At 38.8% G+C, this 20,274-nt stretch overlaps 1 protein-coding gene across 2 annotated transcripts in view; it reads right to left on the bottom strand.

The window, feature by feature from the left end:
* Window positions 1-7,088: 7,088 nt before the first annotated feature.
* The window catches only part of pggt1b (protein geranylgeranyltransferase type I, beta subunit), a 65,595-nt gene continuing 52,409 nt past the window's right edge, over window positions 7,089-20,274 (bottom strand). For both annotated transcript variants that reach the window (XM_043711043.2, XM_087998500.1), the window contains exons 6-9: window positions 11,435-11,480; window positions 9,845-10,029; window positions 8,833-8,941; window positions 7,089-7,576 (exon numbers count right to left, since the gene is read on the bottom strand). In XM_043711043.2, the coding sequence (XP_043566978.1) occupies window positions 7,395-7,576; window positions 8,833-8,941; window positions 9,845-10,029; window positions 11,435-11,480 (522 nt within the window). In that variant the 3' untranslated portion in view covers window positions 7,089-7,394. The remainder of the gene's footprint in view (window positions 7,577-8,832; window positions 8,942-9,844; window positions 10,030-11,434; window positions 11,481-20,274) is intronic.

Raw genomic sequence — 20,274 nt, 5'->3', positions numbered from 1 at the left:
AGTCTCAACTCTCTCTCTCGAGTTGCTCTCTTGCTTTTTAATGTACTTGTAAAATAGATTTGGATTATCCTTAATCTCATATCCTCTTCAACTTCTTGATTTCCCTTTTAAGAATGCCCCTACACTCCTTATATTTTCAAAAGATTCATTTGATCCCCGTTGTCTACATCTAATATGACTTCTGTTTATTCTTGACTAAAGCCTCAATATCTTTATTTATCCACTGTTTCCTAATCCTACAAGCCTTACCTTTCCATCTGAACAGGAACATAACTGAACTTTCATTATCACACTTTTGAAAGTCTCTCACTTATCAGATGACCTTTACTTGTGAACACTCTACTCCAATAAACTTTTGAAAGTTCTTGTCTCATTCTATCAAAACTTACCTTACTCCAATTAAAAATTAACTTTTGTGGAAGGCTTATCCAGTTCCATAATTATTTTAATCTAATAGAGTTATGATCACTAGACCTGAATACGATTATCTTCTCAAGGGCACGATGGGCATTAAATGTTCATTTTACAGTGATAACCACATCCCTGAAAGAAGAAACAAGACAATAATCACAGTTGCTGATTCCCATATCACAAATGAATCAGCATTCAAGGAGAAGGGAGAATGAGAAAACTTGAGCAAACAAAAGTAATTTAAATTTGCTGGTTAAAACTTCTTATTTGTCGAGTAAGCATGAGGAGGCATGTAGACTACACTGTCATCTGAAGCATAGATTTTCTGGCTGAGAAGTGTCATAAAACTAGTCCCTTTTTTCTAAAAGTTGTTCCTTGGCTCAAGGAGACTCTGTTCTTGATTTTTTTCAGCGGGGCAATGAACTGGGCCAGGCTCCAATCAGTCTTGTTTGCTACAGAGATGAAAAAGATTTTGAGAGGCCTTTTGTTTATATGTAAACAGATGTGACTTCAGGCCAAAGTGGTCATGTTTTAGAAGTGACCTGTAAAATGAGAGTGGCTAGCTCACTAGCAGAGCTGAGCAGTTTTTAGTTCAGTCTTGAACTGGTTGGAAGTTCAACAGGGACATGTGTGGAAACTCTCTCTCTCTCTCTCTGCCCTTCAACTTCAACCTGTAAGCATGTATTCCATTTATACTGGTTTTTAAAGGGAGTTTGCTTATTGAGACTGTTGTGTATATTCGGAACAGCATAATGAAGTCTATTGGATAGGCTGAGTTCTGTCAGGGTTCTTTATTCTGTTCTTTGTGTTTCATTGTGTAATTTTGTGAATAAATGTTTGCCTGTTTTAAAATCTAGTTGTCAACCTAGCTAGCCTAATCTGGGTTATTTTCACCGTACACTTACCAAAACAAATTGGAAAGTTATGGTCTGAGCTGCCTGCTTAAGCATGTTTTGAGCAGTCTGGCCTAGTCCATAACAGACTGAGGGCTCGTCCAGGATTTTAAACAGCGAGTGGTTGGTGCTCGTATCTTTATTTTGGGTGTTGGTTTGGTTGGGTAGACAAAGGTTGGGAAAGGAATGGCTCTTTCAGTCAGCAAAGGTTTTCTGAATGTGGATGCAATAACTTTGGAAGTTTTGCAAAAAGTAAATAAGACCAAGTTGCAGGAATTAGCTGAGAGGCTGGAATTGGAGCTGCTTATTTCTGTAAGATAATTACAGCTGGAGAAACCATCAGAATCTATAGGGTTGGCAAGAATTCAATTGCAAATGAAGCAACTTGAGTTAGAGGCAAGAGATAAGGAAAGGGCAGCAGAAACAAGTTATGATTAAAAGCAGGAGAGAGGAGAAAAGTGACAGCAGCAGAACAGAGAAAGAGAGAGAGCAGCAGAGGGGGAAAGAGAGAGCAGAGAAAGTAAAAGAGAGCTTTTGAACTTCAAAAACTGATACTTAAAAAGGAGAGTCAGCGCAAAGGCTAGAGATAAAGGCTTAGTGAGGAAGAGAGTGAGGATAAGCAAGCCCCTGGTAGTCAGAAGTCTAGTGAGAAACTGGTTAAGTATGTTCAAGCATTGCCTAAATTTTATGAGAAGGATGTAGAAGCCTTTTTCATTTCATTTGAAAAGGTGGCTAAAGAAATGCAATGGCCAGTGGCAATGTGAGTTTTATTGATCTAAATGAAACTTGGAGGTAGGGCTAGTGGGGTATTCGCATCACTATCAGTGGTGGCATCTGGGGAGGATGAGGAGGTGGAAAAAAAAACAATTTTAAGTACATATGCGCTTGTACCAGAAGCCTATAGACAACTACGGAACATAAGGAGGGACCCTGGTCAAATCCACATTGAGTTTGAAAGGATCAAACAGAGTAATTTCAATAGATGGATAAGAGCTTAAAAATTATTCTGGAGGAGTTCAAAAATTCACTGCCGGAAGTAGTGTGAACTCGTGGAAGAGCAGAGTGTTAAAACAGCAAGGTTAGCAGCTGAAGTAGATGATGATTATGAGCTGGTTCATAAAACTCGGTTTGGCTTCCAGAATCAATTTCAGTGCATGAGGGATAGAAATTGGGGCAAAGAGGAATCCTCATGTGGAAAGGGAAACGTGAAGATCATGAGGATAATTTACCACAGGGTAAAAAAAGAAACACTTGAGGGCAACAAAGAAGTTAAATAGATCTGGTATTTTCATTGTAATAAAGTGGGCCATACAAAATCACTGCTGGTGGGCTAGCAGAAAGCCAGATGTAAGAAACCAGACAAGTCTGGAAGTTGTTTTGGACACGTAACAAAAAGCACAAGGGAAGTTAGACAACTGCCTCAGAGTGTACAAGATGATCAGAGGTTGATTAAGGAGGAAGTGTTAGATCTACTTAAAAAATATACATGCAAGGGTATAGTTTATTCACACAGGCCAGGAGCAGTAGGTAAGGAGGTTATAATATTAAGGAACACAGGATCCTCTCAGTCAATGATGCTGAGGAATGAGGGGATATGCACTCCTGAGTAGCTATTGCCAGAGAAGGTACTTGTAACAGAAATTCATAGTGAGACAAAAAATGCTCAGTTATGTAAAGTAAGGCAAGAGAGTCCAGAGAAGAGTGGAGAATTTGTAGTAGGAATACTGAACAAACTCAGTTCCAGGAATACAATTTGTCCTTGCAAATGATATTGCTGATTCATCGGTAGGCATGCTGCCTACTCTACTCGAAAAGCCAGTGGTGACACAGGCAACTAAAGACATGGAGAATGTTTTTGCAGGAATTTTCCCTGATTGTGTGATCGCAAGATCACAGAGGCACAAGCTGAAGCAAGAGGGATCAAAAGGCACAGATAAGGAAGCTGACATAGTGTTATCCAAAACTTTCTTTGATCGGATGAGTGGAACAGAGAAGGAACAAATAGATAAATATGCCAGTATCTTTAGCTCTACTAAGCTGATTGAATTACAACAGAAAGATGAGGAGTTAAAACAGTTATATCAAAAGGCATATACAGAGAAAGAAAGTGAATGTATTCCTGTGTTATTACTTAACAAATGATGTCTTAATGAGGAAATGGAGACCATTACACATTCAAGCGGATGAGAAGTGGGCAGAGATACATCAAATAGTTTTGCCAGTAGAGGAAAGTAAGGAGGTGCTGAGAGTGGTGCATGAGCTACCACTGGTAGCTCCTTTCGAGGTGAGGAAAACATAAGCTAAAATACAAAGACATTTTTATTAGCCTGGACTACGCAAAGATGTAGTTGAATTTTGACAGACATGTTAGCTAATCAGAAAACCACAGGCATTAGTAAAACCTGCACCTTTAATACCTATTCCAGCATTTGATGAACCTTTCATAAGAGTCTTGATTGAGTGCATAGGTCCCCTACCTCAAATAAAAAGTGGAAATAAGTATTTATTAACAATAATGGATGTGTCGACTAGATTTCCAGAGGCAATTCCATTATGCAACATCACAGCTAAAAGAGTTGTAGAATTACTTAAATCTTTTACGAGATACGAACTACCAATAGAGATCCAATCAGATCAAGGATCAAACTTCACATCCAAACTATTCAAGGTGGTTATGGATAACTTGGGAACAAGGCAATTCAAATCTACTGTGTACCATCTGGAATCACAGGGGGTGCTGGAGAGATGGTATCAGTGAAGACCATGTTGAGGGTTTATGGTCAGGATTATCCAAATGATTGGAATAAGGAAGTTCAGTTTGTACTTTTTGCGATCAGAGATACACCGTCTGAATCGACCAAATTCAGTCCATTTGAATTATTTTTTGGGCATGAAGTAAGAGGACCATTAAAATTGATTAAGGAGAAATTAATAAGTCAGAATTCAGAGACCACCCATTTGGACTGTGTGTCAAATTTTAGAGAACAATTAAATTGAGCTGGAGAGTTGGCATTTACAAGTATCACAGCATACAATGAAACAAGCAGCGAATAAGAAATCACAAATTCACAATTTTGCAATTGGGGATAAGGTATTGGTGTTACTTCCAGTGTAACAGGTAAGTCTTTAAAAGCAAGGTTTGTTGGACCTTAACAAATTGAGAAGAAATTGATAAGGACTCCAGACAGGATGAAATCTCTTAGTGTGTCATTTGCATATGCTCAAAAGGTACTTTGATATGGAAGGAAAGCAAGAGGAGAAGGTGTTGATGATTACAGCACAGAAGGAAGAACCAAGTTCACAGGATTCTGAATTGGACATTCCTCAAATCAAATTGGACATCAAGGAAGTTGTCAAAAATTGGGATAAATGATCGAGTTTCCTTCCACAAGAAAACTGAAATGACCTGAACGATTTATTACTATCACATGGGGAGCTATGTGGAAATAAACTGGGAAGTACTAACCAAATCATATATGTAGATATAGGAGATGCTGTTCCGATTAAGCAATACCCTTATCGGCATAACTCCCTGAAGTTGGCACAGGTTCAGAAGGGGATAGAACGCATGCTCCAAGATGGCATAATCGAAGTGAGTTAGTGACTGGAGCTCACCCATAGCCATAATGCCAAAGCCAGATGGTATCCAACGGTTATGTGTGGGCTATCATAAAGTCAAAGCTGTTACAAAGACTAATGCATATCCAATTCCATGGTTGTAGGACTGTGTTGAAAAAGTGGGACAAGCAACTTACATTTCTAAATTGGACTTGCTCAGAGGCTACTGGCAAGTACTTCTGTCAGAGACAGCAAAGGCACTTTCGGCTTTCATAACACCAAATGGACTATATCAGGTCAAAGTCATGCCATTTGGTATGAAAAACACTCCAGCCACATTTCAGAGACTGACTAATAAGGTCATTGCCGGATTACCAAACTGTCTGGTGTATATTGATTACCTGGTGATTTTTAGTCACTCGTGGAAGCATTTATTGGACTTGTTCGATCGGCTTCGGAAGGCAGGCTTGGTGGTAAACCTAGCTAAAAGTAAATTTGCCAAAGCCCAAGTTACCTTCCTGGGCCACGTTATTGGACATGTAAAAATGGACCGGAATGCAAAAACGAAAGTAATTGGGGAATTTCGCACACCATCGACAGAGAAAGCAGTACTTTGGTTCCTGGAGTTGAGTGGACTTTACCGAAAGCTTGTGCCGAACTTTAGCAGTGTGGTTGCTCCACTCACCGAATTGTTAAAAAAGGGCAAGTTTTAGCGGACAGCGGAATTTCAAAAGGCATTTGACAGCCTGAAAGCTGTGTTAAACCATTGCCCCAGTATTAGCCACACCAGATTACACAAAGCCTCTCAAGGTGTCCATCGAAGCCAGTGCTGTGGGTGTCGGTGCAGTGCTCCTGCAGGATGACGACGAAGGGACAGAAAGACCCATTGGGTATGTTTCCAGAATGTTGAACACATCAACAGAAATATTCAACGGTGGAGAAAAAGGCTTTAAGCTTGGTGTTGGCCTTACACTATTTCAGTGTTTATATTACTAGCAATGTATGAGACAATCATATACACTGATCACAACCCATTGACATTTGTGGAAAAATTTAACCACAAAAATGCCAGACTATTTAGATTAGATTACATTACAGTGTGGAAACAGGCCCTTCGGCCCAACAAGTCCACACCGACCCGCCGAAGCGAAACCCACCCATACCCCTACATTTACCCCTTACCTAACACTACGGGCAATTTAGCATGGCCAATTCACCTGACCCTGCACATCTTTTGGACTGCTTGTTGTTGCAGCCATTCAATTTGACAATTGTGCATGTGGCAGGTCACAAAAACATGATTTCCAATGCGTTATTGAGACTCGAATGAAATACAGTGGCGTTTGGTGGTGGGTGTGCCGTGGCCTGAATTTGCACGTAGTTGTGCATGCTTATAGTCAGTATAGTGTATGCATTTAGACTACTAATTGGATTTTTGAAGGGTTAAAAATGAAACCATCTTTTGGTATTGTTGGGTTCATTTTTTTTTAAAAAAGGGGGGGAAGTGTCACAAAGCTAGTCCCTTTTTTCCCCTAAAAGCTGTTCTTTGGCTCAAGGAGACGCTGTCCTTGACTTTTTTCAGAGGGGCAATAAACAGGGCCATCTCCAATCTGTCTGGCTTGGTACAGAAATGAAAAGGATTTTGAGAGGCCTTTTGTTATATGCAAACAGATGAGACTTCAGGCCAAAGTGGTCATGCTTTAGAAGTGATCTGTATAAAGAAAAGGGAGTGGTCAGCTCTCTAGCTGAGCTGAGTAGTTTTTAGTTCAGTCTTGAAATGGTTGGAAGTTCAACAGGGGGCTGGCGCTCTCTTTTCTGCCCTTCAACCTGTAAGTATGTGTTCCATTTATACTGTCAACAATTCTATTCTGTCAACATAATTTTGCTGGAAGTGTGTGATTGCATTTGGAAATTAATGCAAGGATTCAGTGGAGGTAGAATACCAGTTGAGAGAGAAACTGTATTTCAGTGTGTTACTCGTAATTTAAATGAATTAGAAGTTCACTTCCCTCAAATCAAAATGACAAATTGATGCACGGTAGAATTTCTTCAATGCATTTGATTTAAATTTACTGAAGCACAAATTCAATCAAATTGATATTAGTTCTATAAAAGCAGGTACAGAATTTTAAAATATTTTATAAAACCTGAAATGTTCCCAATGTGATTTAAACCTTAGAACTGAAAATTGAGAGTGTCTTGTGAGAAAAAGGATTAGACAACAGGCAGAGGTATTTTTATTTATTAAATGCTCAAAATTGTTTAGAAAATTAGTATAAATGATTTCCTACAGAATATAGACAAACGTCCATCCACTCAAAACACACATTCAATGCATTATCAGAATTCAGAGCAAACAGCAATTGGTCTATTAACTGACCAATGATAATTTTTAAAACAAACATTCTTTCGAGCTGTCTTTTTTAATATGGAGTCTCAGCATTCAAGCAAGACCTCTTCCTAATGACATGGCTTTTTCCTTGGGCTAGAATATTTGATCTAGTTTCAGTTTTAATTCTGTAACCACCTTTGTCATGTGTAGTCAGGCATCGATTCTGATTGCTGCTCCTGCCCCTGAGTCTCCGCTGTCTGATGCAGGTGCTGAAGATGTTGAAAAGCCCTTATGCTCATATTCAGTGCAGGATGCACTTTGCAAACACCAGATTCTCCAATTAAAGACAGACCACAGACTCCAAAGTATGCATGTAAAGCATCTGAAATAGACAAAGGTGAGAATAAGTATTATGTTAAAAGAAAAACAGAAGACTTGTTGAAAACTGGATCCAATGTAATAATTACAGAGTATCACATTTGATCGTCTCAGCAAGACAATAAACTCCTTTTATTTTTCTTTCATAAAAGGTACTAACTAAAACTACAGTAACATGGAATCCACTGGTCTTTTCCAAACTGAACTGAAGATCTGAGGCTGGCTAGAGTCAAACAGTTCTAGCATGACTATTCAGAACTGGAGCCAATTGTGATAACTTTGCTAAGATGAGCTAATGGCACAGATCCAAGAAGAAACCAGGAAATCTTACATTATACTGCATACAGTTGTGGCAGATCTTCAAGCAAGCTTTATTATCTATTTCATTAAAACTTCAAAGTATTTAGATGGAGGTGTAAACAAGTAGGAAGAAACAAATCCAAAATGTCATCCTGATAGTATATTACAACAATTTAAGTACGTCAATGCTATTTGTTCACATTTGATTGACAGTAAACTGTACACATTGGTATGATGGTCACCAATACAGAGATGTCCCTAAGCATGTTTTTATTAAGTTACAGAACAAGGGACAAATGGCTCATCAGAAAATTGTTAAAGTTATGCACGTGACAAAGACAACACAATTTAGGCACATTCTTGCATGTTAGAAAATGTGCAATCATTGCAAATCCTGAGATAACAGCATGACAGTCAATATGTATAATTCAAACTGTGAGCTGTAGTGAAAGGGCCCACACCAAAACTTACCTTAATCCTTTCAGGTGTTAGCAGAACTGCCTTAATTCCTGCATCTTCTTTTTCAGTTTATTACCAATTCGAAAGCGCATTTCAGACACATGAAGAGGTCAAATAGCTGTGCACAATAAATTCATTCTGTTCGAATGTCTGCTTACTCAAAGTGAACTAATACGCCGAGTTGACCAAAGTTCTGCGAATGATTCCTAGCCCTAGCTACCTGAATTTCGCAACTTAAGGCAATTCAGCTGTGCAATAATGCCACAGAAGAAAATGGTAGTCACTGAGAAATAGCAAGTCAAGGAATATATAGCCATGAAGGCACATTCATTGTAACCTAGCAAAGTGAATTTGCTTAATTGTACCTTTGTTTTAATTCCCACAGAACCAGTTTGAAAATTCTATATTAAATCAACCAAACTTCAAAATAAAATCTTTTCCCACCCATATTTATGCACACTTCGTTTTTATAAATTTGAGAAAAAAAATCCAAGAGTTTACCTGGGTGACTATCTGGCCACTTTGCAAATCCTCCGACAATATGATCTTGGGTTGACAAAATGTAATTCCTGTTTTTCTCAAAATTAGTATACTGGAAAATCTGCAAAAGCTGAAAGATATTCAAAAAGTTGCAATTTATTGTTTTCTCTATTTTCCCAAGAGCTGTTGAACATTTTGCTGAAGCATCAATAAAACATTATTTATTGCTCATATTTCTGTTTCAAAGTAACTTGCAATGTAACAATGAAATTACTGCTACTCATCTTTTTTTCATAACATTTTAGCAAAGATACTCAAGCATTTCACAGTCTTTTCCGAGGTGTCCCTGAACAATTGACATCTCACTTGAAGGATATCACCTCTAACGACTGAGCACTTCCTCAATTGCACACTGAAATGTCAGCCTAGATAACGCATTCAAGTCCTAAAGGTGAGCTTGAACTCCTCCAGAATAGACTTCATAGCACCAGTGAAAGGACAAGCTTTATTTTCTCCTTAAAAAGCCATTTTTCAGCTGCAGTGAACTTTACATGGAGAGGCCAAGCAAGTAGCCCATACATGCTTTCCATCAAACATCGAGCAGTTTAGCAGGATTTTGATTGGCAAGTCCAACCGGAAAAGGCTGCAAGAAAGTATCAGGGCAGAATTCCCACAGAACTAGGCTTCCATACATACTGCAGCTGAAGGTTTCTGATCTACTCACTCTCCCCCTGATCCCAGCTGGATTCTTCAAACTAGTGTGGGTAGGTGAAAGATTAGAGTAGTGCTGGAAAAGCACAGCAGGTTAGCCTGATGAAGGGCGTTTGCCTGAAATGTAGACTTTCCTGCTCCTCAGATGTTGCCTGGCCTGCTATGCTTTTCCAGCACTGCTCTAATCTTGACTCTAATCTCCAGCATCTGCAGTACTCACTTTCGCCCGGCTGGGTTGTGTGAAAATCAAATATTGATAAATACAAAATGAAGAAAAAGCATAAACCTTTAAGCATAAGTAAAATTCTAAATTTTGAATTACCTTTAGGGTTGCGCCAACCCAGAATGAGTAGCAGGTATCTACAGGTTTATTGGGTCGGCCATGGAAACCATTTTGCTGCCTCATTATACACCACCGTCTTATTCTATTTAGTTCCTTCTCAGAAAAAACCTCATTCAGTTTTCCCATTAGACACAGTGAAGCAATGGCACAAAATGTGGATCCACCTAAATTAATACAACACATAGCAAGCTGTGTTATACAGAAGGTCATGTTACTATGTGACTATATCACTTAATAAAAACGTTAGAGTGAAAGAGGATTCCTTCAAAAGAAGGATGGCAGTGATGGCTAGTGACCACTGGACGTTCATCCTCCCCCATGGAAAGCTGTGCAGTTATTTAATGACATTTTGATGCTGGCACAAAGGAGGCAGCATGCCATCTCGAATTCATGTCTCTGGACTGTTTCCTTATTGAATTCCCTGTCACAGCAATCTTTTCCAAACTTTCTCCCACTCCCACAAAGTTAAAAATCACAACACCAGGTTACAATCCAACAGATTTATTTGGAAGCACTAGCTTTCAGAGCGCTGCTCCTTCATCAGGTGGTTGTCAACCTCTTGATGAAGGTGCATCACTCTGAAAGCTAGTGCTTCCAAATAAACCTGTTGGATTATAACCTGGTGCTGAGAGATTTTTAACTTGGTACACTGCAGTCCAACACCAGCATCTCCAAATCATGACTCCCACTCCTACATACAGCTCAAACTTCTGTGATGCATTGGACTTGTCACCGGCTGCATTCTCCTAATAAACAATTCAGAACTGAATATTTGGAGAGCAAGATGCACTCAACTGGGTGCCTGTACCTTCTCAACTGCTGGTCACCTCTCTGCCTGCTTACCCTCAAACTATTAGATGACCACATGCACAAAGGTGCTAATAATGAAACACTCAGCAAGACATGAGTGTCAACTCAGGTGGAGAAACCTTGGACTCAGCTAACAATATTTCTTACATATGAGTATCCAAGATGAAAGTGACTGAAGTGAGTTTCATATAGAACAAAATATACTTTCCACAGGTGCAACCTGCCATACTTTTTGACTCTATCTCTCCAGCATCTGCAGTCCTCACTTTCTCCTATGTTTTATCCATTAGTTGATTAACATTTGCTACTCCAGTAAATAAAGACAGACCATTTCTTTATCCTTTGTTGTGAGCCTGTTAGGTAGGGACTGTTACCTTTTAATAAACAGCAACTAATTGACAGACAAGATCCCAAACTTTTAAAACAGAAATAAACTTTTTAACACGCACAAATGTTCTTTTAACTTTAATATTGCTAATAAATACTTCCAGATAGCCTGAACCATATCTGGTATATGCAGAAAACTAGCGATTTTAAGAATGACATTTTGCCGTTCAGCACATGGGATCAGTACATCAGCAGTCCTGGTTTTTACCCAGTCAGCATAACATGCCAATGCAGCAGCTTTTAATGCATCACTCCAATGTCAATAATAAACTATGTATACATTCCGCTTGTAATTATATCAATGATGTTTAGCAGTGTAACAGGAGGCAAACATGCTGATAAACAAGTTTTGAACTATAAACTATCACTTACCATGCGATTCCAGTCCAGCTCCCTGAGCAAGTCCACTGTCATATGACTGAAAAGACAATAAAGAAAATATTTAAGTTGATAAACACTGTAATTTGCACCTAAAACTTTTACAATCTTAGTAACACAAATCCACTAATGTTCTGCATGACAGCACATCTGGTTATGCAAATTATTTGTGTCTATAACATTTAAGCTGTTGATTAACTTTTCTTACCAGCTTGGATACTGACTTCTTCAAAATTGTTTATGCTGTTGGAATCTCTTTCAGTGATTGGAATAGTTTGTGGGAGAACATAACATTTGCCCCAGTTGACATTCTCTATAGAGAAATACAATGGACCTTCTTTCCATGAGTTTTCCACCTCAACTGTCAAGTCCCAATCACTTAGGCTCTCATCTGTCCAACTCCATTCTGATGGATATGTACAAGTACTATGTTTAAATTTCTGATTCAACAGAACTCAAAAAAAGTTCAAGTGAAGCAGTGCACACTGAGTTTGAGTGTGGGTAATTGTGTATGTGCTTTATCCCCAGGCAAGCGAGTCATTAAAACAGGCACAACTATACAACTTGAAAACAGAATAGCTTACAAGCCAATCTTTAAAACATGATCATGTATCATTTTCATTATATTAGTCTTATTGTAGTATATGAGACAAAATGAAGGAACACTGAAGTTCTAATCTATTTAGTAGAATTTTGCCTACTTATAATTAGATGTCTTCCTAAGAGTTCAATTCCTTTATGAATTATGGTACTTTGCCATTGTGCTTAGGAGCATATTAAGCAATTCTGGCCATTTTCATATAACATAGGCCCTTTTGCTCACCCACGATAGAATCAGCAGACAAAGCACACAAAGAAAGCACAAGTATATATTAGAATTTAGGCATTTGAACTCTTAAAATGGAAGGCCACTTTAGGGCTGCTTATACCTTCAGCTATTCTGTAGGTTTCTCTGTACTGCACTGAAGCATCAGTTTAGACCATACTGCTGTGGGTCTGAAATTATGTGTAGGCCAAATCACATCCTTGGGCTTGAACTGACAACTTCAAACACCTGTGGCTTCATTATAATAGGTAACAAATAGAACCTCAAATTATTCTAAGGCAATGTTTTTAAACTCTTACTTGCAAGGACTCATTGCAAATATGATACACTCTTCTACATTCAAAATACCAACAACAAAATTTAAATTCTGCACCCTTGCACCCTGTTGTAAATTTGACATGTAGTCGCTTTCCAAAGGACATTAAAAATGGATAAACAAAAATGTCAAAAATGACAATTTTGGTGGTCTAGAGACCAGGATTACAGTTCAAAAACAAGACTGCTCCTCATCATCTCCAACTATATTGCTCTTTCACAAAGATAAACACACTGCAACTGATCTTATGATTGAGGATAGGTCATTGATGCAGTGGAAGATGGCTGGCCCTAGGACACTCTCCAGAGGGGTCCTGGAACTGAGATGACTGATCTCATCGATCTTCCAATGCACCAGGAATGATTCCATCAGGCAGAGGTTTATCCAATTCCAGTTTTCCAAGGGCTCCCGGATGCTACACTCTGTCAAATTCAGCTGTGATGTCCTTATCAGTCAGGCCTACGTGTGATTTCAAACCCACAGTAATATGGTTGACTCTTAAGTGCCCTTTGAAGTGATCTAGCAAGCCACTCAATTGTACAAACCGCTAAAAAAGAAAACAAGGGAATGAAATGGACAGACCACCTGACATCAAACTGGATACCAGAAATGACAACGGCAAAAGCAGCCCTGCTGACCTTACAAAGTCCTCCTTACTTAGAATCTAGGGGGCAGTGCCAAAATTGGGTAAGTCACTCTCATCTCACCTCAGGAATTCAGTTCCTTTGTTCAAATTTGAACTAAGCCTGAAATGATTTCATGAGTTGAATGGCCCCAGAAGTACCCAAACTGAGCAGTGAGCAGATTATTGCTGAGTAGGTGCTGCCTGACAGTAATGTTGATGACACCTTCCATCTCTTTACAGATGATTGAGAGTAGGCTGATGGGGCAGAGGTTGGCCAGAATGGATTTCCTTTTGCATTTAAGACGTATGTGGGGCAATTTTCCACACTGTCACGTAGATACCAGTTTTGTAGCTGAGCTGGAACACGTTCGATAGAAGTGCAGCACAATTGTCAGAATGTTGTCAGGGCCCTTAGACTTGGCAACATTCAGTTCCACCAACGTTTTGATATAGTTTTTTTTTGCTATTACACAGAATGAATCGAAGTGGCTGAAGACTGGCATCTATGACGTTAGCAACCTTTTTGAGAGGACACCTAGGCTACCACTATACCACCATCTCTACTGGGCCTGTCCTGCTAACAGGACAGGACATATCAAAGGAAGGTGATAGGGGAGTCTGGGTGATAGTCATGCTCAGAATCACAGCTTACAGAATGTCTGGCTGTTGCTTGACTAGTCAGAGACAATTCACCCAATTAGCTCTGGTTTTTAGGTGTTAGTAAGGAGAGCTTTGCAGGGTTGATAGTGCTGTTTCTGCAATCTAGGTCAATGCCAGATGGTCTGGCTATTTTAATTCCCCATTTCCTTCTAATGGTTTACATAACTGAAAAGCCTGTCACTTCAGATAATAGTTGAGAGTCAACAATATTGCTATGGGTATGAGGTCATGTCAACCAGATCAGGTAAGGACAGCAGTTTCCTTTCTTAAAGGACTTGGAAATATTGTATCATTCCTTTTATCACCCGAATCAAAATATAATAGTGTGGGAATATGGTGTTCATGTGGATTATCAGCCAAGAACTAAATTGGGGGAGCAGGTTCAGGGGCTAAATGGCGTACTCCTGTTCTCAGTTCCTAAGGCAGTTTGCCACCATTTCTCAAGTGCAATTAGAAATGGGCAATAAATATTTACCTTTCCAGCATCACCCGCATCCGGTGAATGAATAAAAACTGCCTAACTTCCCAGGAGTAACAAAAATTTGCTGCTTGTGTATTTTAATTTGGAGTTAACCTCATCCCAGCAGGATGGTACAAAGATCCTGTTAATGAGTGACTAATGGTTTGGTATGCCACTCAACAAGAGACTCAGATAAAAACAATTTAAATTGTGAAGCCACATGCCTGCAAATGGCAATGTGCACCTGTAAACCTTTATATTTTTATTTCTCTTTTATCACTGTTTCTCTGAACCTAATCTTTTCTTTGTCTGTATCAAATTTTACTCAAGTTTATCCTATTTCCTCATCTCACTTTTCATTCTGGATTCTCAAATTTAATTGGTTGAGGTGGTACAGACTGATCTCATTCAATCATAGAGAGATGTACTGCATGTAAACAAAACCTTTGGTCCAACTCATCCATGCTGACCAGATATCCTAAATTAATCTAGTCCCATTTGCCAGCATTTGGCCCATATCCTTCAAAACCCTTCCTATCCATGTAGCCATCCAGATGCCTGATAAATATTATAATTGTACAAGCCTCCACCACTTCCTCTGGCAGCTCATTCCACACATGCACCACCTTCTGTATGGAAAAGTTGCCCCCTAGATCCCTTCTAAATTTTTTCCTTCCCACCTTAAACCTATGCCCTTTAGTCCTAGACTCCACTACCATGGGAAAAAGACAGTGGTTATTCACCCTCTGTAAGGTCATCTCTCAGACTCTGACACTCCAGGGAAAAAAGTGCCAGCCTATTCAGACTCTCCCTGTAGCTCAAACCCTCCAACCTTGGCAACATTCTTGTAATTCTTTTCTGCACCCTTTCAAGTTTTACAACATCTTTCCTACAGCAGAGAGACCAGAATTGCGTGCAGTATTCCAAAAATGGCCTAAGCAATGTCCAGTACAGCTGCAACATGACCTCCCAAATCCTGTACTCAATGCACTCACCAATAAAGGCAAGCATACCAAACATCGTCTTCACTATCCTCAATCAAGAAAATAGATGCTCTATTGACCTTGTACACTTCCAACGTGCTGTGAAAAAAATCTAAATCAACACACACCATAAGATTCCCTACTTCAATAAATTCTGGGCGTCATCGAAGTTATTAAGTAATTGTTTTTTGCAGGAACCTAATCTACTTCATGTATTTTCTGAGAAACTAATAGAAACAAATTATTGCAATTATGTTCACCGGTCATTCTCCATAGCTCTTTAGATAAGCATGATACTTGATGTGAACAGCCCGGCAGATGTGGAAAACCAGATTTGTTTGGATCTGTCCTAGTAGGCAGTCAGACAGGACCAGCACAGTTACTTTAATTAACCACAATACTCTGGTTTCATGAGGGGATAAAACATGCCTGTGGCAACATAATCAGGTTCAATTGTGGCAATTGCCAGTGTCAATTTAGCAGACATTATCTACAGTGAGGAGAAGGCTGTGGCCATTTGTAGAGTTTTATTTAAAGCAAACATTGATTTTACAAAGAAGGAAGAGAGATGAATAACATATTCAAATGTATTTTATTATTAAAGCAGAAGAGCACTGGGACACATTAAATATGCCCTGCAATATATATTGGCTGCTTTGGCTGACGTGGGAACAAGTCCATTTGTTTATTAGTACCTTCAGCATCTCGTTCATTCAAGTTTTTTCTTTATTACGTATGTCGGATTGAGCTAGATTCTGTGGAAAATGTAGTTTCTCCCCAGTTCCTTGGAACTAACTAATATGACTGAATTCTCAAAGTCAAAGCAGAAGAAGCTTGTTTAAACTCATTATAGTGAGTTTTAAAAGAACTTTAACAGCATTGAAAGAAGCAGCTGAAAATTGTTACCAACCCTTATGTTCAACCTCAAAACCTTTTTGCAATTAGACCACTTTCCTTCCCAAAATACTTAGTTTCATTTTCTTGCTTACTCCTTTAACACAGATAGTCTTGATATATTTTGATGAAATCAGTGTTTTGCTATAACAGAAAGTGTATAAAATTTCAACCTTTGAGATAAAAAAAAGTGTGCTAGCTCCCAGTTTCAATTAATCACCCCATGTATATTTAAAGCAAACATTGCCACAAAAGTGCTTTAATAGAAGAAGACATTATCTTATTTTATAGCAACAGCAATAACAGATTAGATAGCTAATATGGTTTCAGGATTGTGCATATACTGTGACCAGGGTCTCAAGTTTTAAAACCCATCTGCCATTGTCACCACTACAGATTGGACCTCCTTAATCTGGCACACTCTGGTCTGTCAATTGCAGTACTGCTCCCCAGTCTGCACTTGTATAAAGCTGAAGCATTGTGAGCAGAGTGAAGACTGCATTGCTGACAAAGTAGCTGCAATTGTTTTGTGGGAAAAGAAAACCCTTATTTTCTAAAATAACTATTTTTCATCTCATTTTATGCTGCACATTTTTTTTCATGTTTCAAAGCTCCAGTGTTGACATGTGAATTCCTGTGGCCTGGCAAATTCTCCAGTCGAGTAAAGGTTTTGTTTTGAGACAATTAAAGCGATGCAACCAACAAATAGACTTGATTTTTCAAAAGCACTATTGGCTTGTCTCATTCCACTTTTCATTAGATTGAGGTTACCCAAAGCTCCGTTCTTGTACCAAATCCTGTTCAACCATTATACCTGTCCAGGCTGACATACATTGCTTATTGTTGAACCAACACCTCAAATTTAAAATTCTCGTCCAACAAACACCAAAATGGACTAATCCCATTTCCCTGAACTTAGTCCATAACCACATATGTCCTTGCATTTCAGGTACTCACCAAGATGCTCCTTAAATATTGCAAGCATACTTGCCTCAACCACTTTCTCAGGCAGCACATTCCATGTAGCAAGTCACTCTATGGTGTTCATTTTTGATATTTTTACATTCTCAAGCCCCATAACAATGGTATTGTTGATAGTGTGAAGCACAGTTTCTGGCTACAGTCTGACATTGATCAGTTGGCAAACTAGACAAAGCAATTGTAGATGGAATTTAGTCCCGTTGGTGCAAAGTCATGTATTTTTGGAGGTCTCATAAGGGAAAAATATGCACAATGTATGGTAAGTCCTTAAAGAGTACTGAGGAACAAGACGTTGGTGCTCAAATCCACAGACACTTCAAAATTCCAGTACAAGTTGACAAGGTAGTGAAAAAGGCATTTGGGATGCTTGCCTTCATTTAGGAGCAAGGACGTCTTGTTAAAACTTTATAAAATATCGGTTAGGCCACAAATGTAATACAGTGAGCAGTTCTGGTTGCAATGCCATTGGAAGGACATGGTTGCACAGGAGAGGGTACAGAAGAGATTTACCAGGACATTGCCTGGGGTGGAAAATCTCAGTTCTGAGGAGATTCTAGATAGGCTGCGTTTGCTTGCCTTGGAGCAGAGGAGGCTGAAATGACGATCTGACTGAGGTACACAAAATTATGAGAGGCATAGGTTAGATTGTGAGAATCTCTTCTTTGTGGCAGACGTGTTGAAGACCAGAGGTTTGAAGTGAGGTGTAAGTGGTTGAGAGGAGATTTGAAAAAGAATTAGCAACATGCAGATACATGGAATGAGGTGGTTGAGGTGGTCAAGGCAAGTACTCTTGCAACATTTGAGGAGAATCTGGATGAGTACCTAAAATGCAAGGTTATGGACCAAGTTCAGGGAAATGGGATTAATGCAGTTTGGTGTTTGTTTGTCAGTACACACATGGTGGACCAAAGGGTCTGTTTCTATGCTGAATCAGTGACTCACGGCAACAAACAACATGGTCAGTTTAAAATAGCACATGGCTGCAAAAAAATTGAGAGATTATGCACTTAAATAAATCAACATTTGAGAACAAGCATTCAAGGAGACATTGTAAACAATCCACAAAATATTACACTCACCCATTTCTAAACTCTTGAGTCATCCCAGTTTTATCTGCCTTCAGCCACCTAGGCCCAAAACTTTGGTATACGCTCCTTAACATTCTCTTGTCTCTTTAATGATTCTACTTAAAAGACACTTCTTCGACTAAACCTATGGGCTTTCCTATCTAATATCACCTGCCGTGGCTCCATGCCAAATTTTGTTTCATAATGCTGCTGTGAAGCACGTAGAGATGCTTTACTACATTGAGTTTTGTTTTTGCACAAGGTGTTGAGGTTAGATTTCTTAATTTTATGCCAAATGCTACAACTCAAAAACACCCCAATAACAGTTACTAGAACACAAATAGCTGACCACAGTAATTGCTCGACAAAGAGTTGGATGAGTAAAAAGATGAAGAGATTACAAATAAGGGGAGGAGATATGGACATGGAATGGGGTATGGAGAAAACTAGATTTACTATAATTTGTTGCATGTTACAGAAAAACATACTAAATCCAGAAGACTGACAAATGTGATGTTCACCAAAATGTCTCAAAGATTAGGTTATTAATTAATTGAAAAAATATGACAGTTATGAATTTGCAATCAATTTAGAAATAAAAACTCGCCTTGTAGTTGGAATTAGAACAAATCAAGGATTTGACATTGAAAAGTTGAATCAGGGCTAAATGAATTAACAAAGCAAAATATTCTGAACTTAGAGGTACCAGACAGTAATTAGAATTAATGATTTGTGATTACATTGGAGGGGGTGCAGGGAAGATTCACCAGGATGTTGGCCTGGGATGGAGCATTTCAGCTATGAAGTGAGGCTGGATAAGCTCCGATTATTTTCTTTGGGGCAGAGAACGTCGAGGGGAGACCTGATAGAGGTGGATAAAATTGTGAGGGACATAGCTAAGAGGAGAAAAAGCAGCTGTTCCCCTTAAATGAAGGATCAAGAGCAAGGTGCACACATTTAAATTGAAAGGCAGGAGGCTCAAGGGGATTTGAAAGAAATGTTTTTCACCCAGAAGGTGGTGGTGGTCTGGAGTGCACTCCTGGGAGGGTAGCTGAGGCAGGTAACCTGAATGTTTTAAAAAGTACTTGGATGAGCACTTGAGGTGGCATTACATTGAAAGGTATGGGCCTAGTGCAGGGACGCAGGGCTAGTGTAAGGTAGTAGTGCAATTTTGGTGGTACACACTTGGTACAGCCTTTTCTGTACTGTATTATTCTATAATTATTATAATTATTCCAAACCTGCTAGCTGAAAAGCAAAAAGACAACACATGACAATTGAAATTTGAAAGGTAACTGAATTATTCACTGTTTAACATTTTGAAATATCCAGCAATATCAAAATATATTGCCACCTTGGCTAACTTGAGCAACAACTTATGCACTAGAACAGTTTCATGACACTGCTATTTTTGAATATTAACACATGCCAATTCTGGTTATGGCTCAAAAGAAAGAGCCGATTTCAATAAAATTCCTGCAAGTGTAAGTGTACAATTAAACTGAAGTTGGTGTCTCAACATGACACCTGCTGGTGCTATTACAACAGATTGGAACATTACTGTGTAATGCAGCTGATCCTTTCGACCACTAAAGAGATTAGAAGACACACCCTTTAGGCAAGTCGACAAAAGTGAATGTGCAAGAAGAATATACTAGCAACAAGAGCAAAATACTGAGAAGTTGGAAATCTAATTAAAAGGAAAAACTCAAAATACTCAACTGGCCTGATATTTGTTGACAGAAAGAAAAGTTAACCGTTCAGGTTAGTGACACATTAGAACTGGATAGAGCCATTTGATGCTTTTAAGTTAAAAGCAAACCTCCTTATTTCGAATCAATAATGCATGATTTCAAAATCTGCAAAAGCCTTTGTTATGACAACCAGATATTAATATTCTAAACCATTTTTTATATTTTTTTCCAAATGATTTCCTCTTTTTATTCCATAGATGTCATCTCATAATTGAATTTGTCTTTACAAAATGTGTCTTTTAACTTCACTATTGTAAATCTATTTCTA

Source organism: Chiloscyllium plagiosum, unplaced genomic scaffold (genome assembly GCF_037043375.1).
Source record: "Chiloscyllium plagiosum isolate Xiang-an unplaced genomic scaffold, Cpla_swu_hap1 HiC_scaffold_2, whole genome shotgun sequence".
Lineage (NCBI taxonomy): Eukaryota > Metazoa > Chordata > Chondrichthyes > Orectolobiformes > Hemiscylliidae > Chiloscyllium > Chiloscyllium plagiosum.
Note: the sequence above shows the minus strand (reverse complement) of the source record. Positions and strands in the feature narration are given on the sequence as shown.